Source organism: Dipteris shenzhenensis, chromosome 4 (genome assembly GCF_047967505.1).
Source record: "Dipteris shenzhenensis isolate YYH24624 ecotype China chromosome 4, Dip_SZ_1.0, whole genome shotgun sequence".
Lineage (NCBI taxonomy): Eukaryota > Viridiplantae > Streptophyta > Polypodiopsida > Gleicheniales > Dipteridaceae > Dipteris > Dipteris shenzhenensis.
In genome coordinates this window covers 10,705,648-10,712,095 of record NC_141599.1, presented here as the reverse complement: position 1 = coordinate 10,712,095, position 6,448 = coordinate 10,705,648, and the positions used below count along the sequence as shown (strand labels likewise).

At 43.8% G+C, this 6,448-nt stretch overlaps 1 protein-coding gene across 1 annotated transcript; it reads left to right on the top strand.

Moving 5' to 3' along the window:
• The first annotated feature begins 529 nt into the window (after nt 1-529).
• Nucleotides 530-5,047, top strand: LOC147902445 (rop guanine nucleotide exchange factor 3-like). The gene is made up of 8 exons (XM_087373142.1): nt 530-1,244; nt 1,455-1,826; nt 2,023-2,139; nt 2,257-2,411; nt 2,516-2,590; nt 2,691-2,966; nt 3,144-3,506; nt 3,825-5,047. The coding sequence occupies exons 1-8, from the start codon at nt 1,139-1,141 to the stop codon at nt 4,293-4,295; spliced, it is 1,935 nt and encodes a 644-aa protein (XP_087229268.1). The 5' UTR covers nt 530-1,138; the 3' UTR covers nt 4,296-5,047.
• The last annotated feature ends 1,401 nt before the right edge of the window (nt 5,048-6,448 follow it).

Sequence of the window (6,448 nt, the reverse complement as noted above, 5' to 3'; positions counted from 1 at the left end):
AGAGGGAGATATGGATCAGTAAATGTATCGACCCAGGACCAGATTGAATCTATGCAAATTTCAATGTATGCATCGTCTAAACTCCAAGATTAGTAAAACTGATTTGCCTTAGTTGAAGTTGCTAGATTGAATCTAAGCAAAAGCGGTAGATACTAGAGTGATTCATAGGGAAAAATGATGAGGCATTGAATTAAGGAATCCTGTGGAATGTGGACAAATCTATGATGAATGGAGGAAAATTTGAGACTTTAAACGGGCCGCTAATTCTTCTGTGTGTGAGGAAGAAAGTCTGCGAGGAACATTCAAGGAAGCTTGAGCAGCCTTGGTTGACAATGATGATAGGAATCGATGATGATCCACGCATTTATCAGAAGCTCTAGTGCAGCGGCTGCGCAACTTATGACACATCGGGCCTTTCGCTGCTTCGATTTCTGTGTGTGAGGAATGTTCAGCACTGTATTTTTCATCCTGCTGCTGCTGCTGCCATTGCAGCCTTCCCGTACTGATCCTGCTTCATCATCCACGCTTGTTCCTGCGAAATGGCTGCTTGAATCTTCAATTGGATAGCTTGAACAATGTATTTTATTTCAGTCTCGTCCTGCTCTTGCCCCTGCTGCTGCCGTTGTTGCAGCACTGGTTCTTAGACATCATCCACGCTTCCTGCCAAATGGGTGCTTGAATCTCCAAGTGGGTGCTTGCATTTGGGACGGGGAAAGGCTGAGGATGCACTGGTCCTTCATCATCCTCGCTTCCTGCGAAATGGGTGCTTGAATCTTCAATTGGGTGCTTGAATTTGGGACGGGGGAAAGGCTGAGGATGCGCAGGAATCATGGAGAGCACTGAGGGGCAACAGCAGGAAAAACAACATTCAAGCACCCATTTCGTGTGAGCTTGCCGAATTCACCTCACGCAGGCCTTGCCTAGCACAACAATTGCGAACACAAAGACAGCAATTTTGACCAACTGCAATGGGCAAGATGAAACAATTGTTTCGTTGATTGTTGCGGTTGCACGGCAAGCTCGTTGATGTAACCCATGGGCTGCCCTTTTCTTCGTGGTGCGCATGCAGGAGTGGAAGTGAGTAAGTGAGAGTAAATTGGAGTGCAATGGACTGGCCTGGATTTGGAAGCTCTCAGGTATGCGGTCGGCGTTGGCAAGTCGCATCGTTGCATACCGAACTCCTGTACGCGTAGTGCCTTCTTTAATTCCTCCCTATGCACGTCCTGCTGCTGCATCCTTCAACGGTTTGTGCTCTCTTCCCCTCCTCTTTGCATTTCATTCTCGACTGGTTTGAATCATCCCGCACTTCCTTCCTTCCACCCTCAGCACCATTCACGTTTTTTCCGCTTCCCTCTCCGCTGTAGCGTGTAGAACGTTGCTTATAGAGGGCCAAGAGATGCTCAAGTTCGCCCAGGTTGCGCCTTAGAACCGTCTTCTTGCCTCTCCCTTCACAGATGTCTTCATGAGAGAATTTCACGCTTCTTCGATGCCGAAACTAGACAAAGTAGCTCTCGATGCTCTTCCAGAGCGACTTGCGGAGCAAGAGAGTGTTGACGGAACCAGCTCCAGTGCAAGTTTTGATCGATTGTATTCAGACATCCTCGGTGAAGGATCGCTGCTGGGAAGCCCGCGTGATTCATTCGAGGATGGAGACGAGTCCACGGCTAGCAATTCTGCGGACTCGTCCCCGTTTGAATGGCCGGTTGCTACAAGGAACAGGTCTCGCTTGGGAAAGCTGCATTCACTCCCAAGGATTATCAATAGCGGAGAAACTCCGGGATGGGAAGGTAAAAAAGAGAAAAAGACCGAGGATCCTGAGCTTTCGGGTGAGCTTATCTGCGCTTGGACATTCTTTGTTCACTGCTCGTGGGTATTGTTCTGCACTTGCATTTCAGCCAACCTTGTATCAGAGCCACTTCCGAAACCAATGTTTTGTTTCGTCATCTGAAAACTCTTGACCCAACTACAAGTCGTATGTTTGAGTCGATTACATGTTTGTCTAAAAATTTGTGCTCTTAACAGAAGTACAGATGATAAAAGAGAGGTTCGCTAAACTTTTGCTCGGAGAAGACTTGTCTGGCGGAGGGAAAGGAGTTTCCACTGCCCTTGCTATCTCTAATGCGATCACAAATCTCTCTGGTAATCCATGCCTTGTATTTTTAAAGATTAACTCTATTTTGAACCATCAAATGAGATCAATCAGTGTCCTTGTGCTCTGCATTGAAACAATGCTCTGACATTTCATCGGCCTCCCAGCTTCTGTCTTTGGGGAGCTATGGCGGCTGGAGCCATTGTCTCGAGAACGAAAAGGAAGGTGGCGAAGAGAGATGACAGGACTTCTCTCAGTCTGTGATTACATTGTTCAATTTGTGCCTTCATCGCAGCCATTGCCTAACGGAAGCACTATGGAGGTAGAAACATGCAGTCATCTCGTATACATATTTTTATGATCTCGAGTTTTAATTCCCTCAGGCTCTCCCGTAATTTCAACTTTGAAACGGCTGTTGTGACCTAGGTCATGGTAACAAAGCCTCGCCCAGATCTTCACGTTAATCTTCCAGCGCTGCGGAAACTGGATGCAATGTTACTTGTAAGTTTTTGCAGTTTGTTCTGATGGGCACCACTATTCACTCGACGGGAACAATAAACGGGTGTGCTCAATACCATCCCTGTTGGCTGCCTTTTGACAGGAGACCCTAGACACATTCAGTCACACACAATTTTGGTATAGCGACCAAGTACTAGGCATGGCTGAGAAGGACGCAAACACTCTTCAGAGACAAGAGGAGAAATGGTGGCTTCCCACTGTAAGAGTTCCTGCGGAAGGTCTATCCCTTGATGCAAGGAAACATCTGCAGCACCAAAGGGAATGTGTTAACCAGATATTGAAAGCTGCATTAGCAATCAATGCTCAAGTCCTCTCTGAGATGGAAGTGCCTGCAGTTTATTTGGACTCCCTGCCTAAGGTATGGAACTCTCAAAACCTACCAGTGTGCTAACCAGGATCGTAACTACCAAGCGATGACCATAGGAGAGGACATTTCTTCCAGTGTGGTGCCATTTTTGCTTCAAGTGAAGTTGGAACAAGAAGATATGTTTCTGTGTTTATTGGTCTTCTGATTACCAATTCACTGTGTGTGTAGAATGGAAGATCGAGCCTAGGGGAGACACTTTATCGTTCAATGACTGGGGAGCATTTTTCCCCCGATGTTCTGATTTCTTCAATCAATTCCACTCAAGAGCATACTGTTTTAGAGTTGGTGAATCGTGTGGAAGCAGCTATGCATATCTGGCAAAGAAAACTGCAAACCATGCAAATGCAGATGCAGTTAAAAACTCAGGCAGGCTCAAAGGGTTCTTGGGGACTCCCCAAAGATGTGGTGATAGATTCGGAGAAAAAGGAGGGGCTTACTGAAAGGGCTCAAAGCCTTCTGCTACTGCTGAGACAAAAGTTTCCAGGCTTGCCCCAGTCCATTCTCGATATGTCTAAGATTCAATACAACAGGGTATAAATAATGTGTCCATGCCTTCAGCCTCAGAACTAGTTCACATACATCTGCAGCGCACCTCACCTTGTGTGATTAATTCAAGTTACTGTTGATTATCACGGTTTGATTGTGCTATGTAACCATGCATGTGACTGTTTATTAACTGTTTTCCAACGTAATCTCTGAACTGTGCACTCCTCAAACATGATTTGAACGCACCCTGGTCTTGCTTTGTAATGTGCAATGCGGTTGCACAGAATTGTAGTTTACCATGAGAAGGCATCAGTGAATGTTCATCTTCACTTGGTTCTGATTGGCCTTGGGTGTCTGCTACAGGATGTTGGTCAATCAATACTAGAGAGTTACTCAAGGGTATTAGAGAGTCTGGCTTTCAATATCAAGGCACGGATCGATGACGTTGTACATGTAGACGACGTGACCAAGGGTAATCAGCCTTCCAATTTATCTAGAAACCCTTCCACAAACAGAGGGGCCTCTTCTACTTTGTATGCCCCGCTGCAAGTAGGCAGCCCACGTGGAGCTCCAGCACATCCAGTGCATCTATTACAGTTTCCGAGTCTCTCAAAGTCTTCGAGTACCCATGCCAGCAGGCCTTCTTCACCTGCACGATCTTTACAAAACAAGACCATCTCTGAATTCATAGGCTGGAGTGTCAAGGCACCTGCAGCACAAACAAAGCAAGAGTTAGTGTATCCCGGCAAGGTACCCTCATCACTGGGCTCAAATAAGAAGTGGTCATACACAGGCAACATCAATGGCATGCGAAGCCCCCCAAGCAGGGATTGAGAAATTCTTCATTTTTTGCTAGATCAAATGTACATTTTAGACCCTCCTAATTTCAGACTTATCTGTAGTAAGCTTCTGGCTTGCAGCTGTTGATTTCAGCAAAACTGCTTTCTCAATGCTGGGCCTGTAAAGGATTTTTGGCAAGCCTAGGATTGAGACAAGCGCTCTGCTTGCTTGATGTTAACTCAAGTCTTATGGTTACAGTCTTCAAAGCAGCAATGGAAGGAAGCTTTTCCTGTGGACTATCGCTTCAATTTTCTGTTTTGGTCGTTCTCAAGAGTCAAGACATAGCCTCTGGTGGAGTTTTCCCTTGTCCTCTTGAGGACAGGCTCGTGACATGCTGAATGCATGAATAGCATAGTTTCCTTGTACTTCTGCATGTGGCCTTCAGCTAATATCTCTTTACCCGTTTGAGAAAGGATTTTTAAAACATGCTGAATGCATAAATATGTAGTGTGCTTGGACCTGTACATGTGACCTCCATCTAATTTTCTGTGCTGATGAATGCAGGGTTCTCATGGTTTGCAGTCCATGCTATATGTAATAGAGTTCTTGCTTGAAGTTTTATGAGTGGACATGCAATGTAGTCAAAACAGGTATGTGTTTTGGTTCTAATAAGAAGTATGCGGATTAACCCAGCCTTTTCATTGATATGTGCTTAACTTAGCACAGAGGGAATTTAGTGTGCTTTTGGAAAATTAGTTGGCAGCTGACTCATTCTGAAGCTGATGCCCTGAATACCTGAGACTGATGCTGTTACTCGATATGTAAAGCATTTTGAGTCGGATCAAAAGAGGAGCAGCCTTATGTTAAGAGCATTGTAAAGAGTTAGATTCTGAATTTTAGGGAAAATGCTGAAAAGTCACATCATTTAAATTTTCACGACTTTTTTTGTGAATTTTTAGTCACCTGAAAACCATATTATTTTCCTTCACTTCCTTGCCTTTTGGGTGGGTGCTAGGCTTGTGCATGATGTCCTTGAGGTGTGCTGCGGTGAGAAAATGTGAGAAGAGAACATTTCCATCCATTGCATCCTTGATTAGAATGCTACTATGCTATATGCCTTAGTTGGCTCATAAAGTCTTAACAAGGTGATGATAATAAATCATTCATAAGGCCTGCCCAAAATCTAAAATACCAAAAAGAAGATGAATTGGATTTGTAGCGAGAAAAGAGGGTGGAGAGATGATGAATTGATAGCTCATGAAAGAGAGAGAGAGAGAGAGGGGGGGGGGGGCGGGGGAAGGAAGAGAGTGTCTAAAAATATGGAGGATTTGTAGAGAAGAAAGTAGCAAGTGGATCATAAAGTAAACAATGATTTTTTGAAAATTGAAAATGGTGAGATATTAAGCTTCTTTTGAATTGCCTTCACTTAGACCTACCTCATGGTAGACCCAAAAATGATACGGTAACACAATGAAATGTATAAGGACAAATCTCACCACCTTGCCATTCACTTAGACCTACCTCATGGTAGGCCAAAAAATGAAACAGTAACACAATGAAATGTATCAAGTCAAATCTCACCGCCTTGTCGTGACGTTATAAGTGATGAGTTGAAAATGGTCTCCATTGTTTCACCATACAAAATCATGCTTAACTCGTCTAAGATTGATATCCTGCCATATCACCTCCCAAATGTTGCATTTTGAAAAATGAACAAAAGTATGATAAAAGCCAAGGAAGTAGATCTTCTAAGAGGATCTTAATCTATCCCCACTACCCATGAAGCTTTAACAGAGTAAAGATGTGACAAAGGTATTCCTAAATTCCATACCACATGGATGATGAATGAAACCATACACTCTAAAAATCCTCCTAGCAACCTTCATCCTTTGAGAAGCAACAAATGATGTTCTTTCATATCTTTGTATAATTTGCTAGCTCTACACAATGTTGGCACAAAAGTAGTATCTTCAAACTCCACCTAATGCAAGAAGTGATTTCCCTTGTTGTAATTGCACCTTATGGCCATGCCATGTGCCTTAGTTGATCTCAAAACAATAGGGTAATGATCAAATGCATTGTGATAGTATGTATCCAAACCTCACCACCTTGCCATAACATCTAAAATTGTAGCCCATCTCTACTTATGGTAGAGCTATAGAAGATCCATAAGTTTCAGATCTACATGATGCTCTCCATCTATCCTA

What these genes read in the sequence shown, in the direction of transcription:
- LOC147902445 (XM_087373142.1), top strand. Translation starts at nt 1,139, where the DNA reads ATGCGGTCGGCGTTGGCAAGTCGCATCGTTGCATACCGAACTCCTGTA. An exon ending in TGCGATCACAAATCTCTCTG is followed by an intron (nt 2,140 to 2,256) that starts GTAATCCATGCC and finishes TCGGCCTCCCAG; the next exon opens with CTTCTGTCTTTGGGGAGCTA. An exon ending in CTAACGGAAGCACTATGGAG is followed by an intron (nt 2,412 to 2,515) that starts GTAGAAACATGC and finishes GTTGTGACCTAG; the next exon opens with GTCATGGTAACAAAGCCTCG.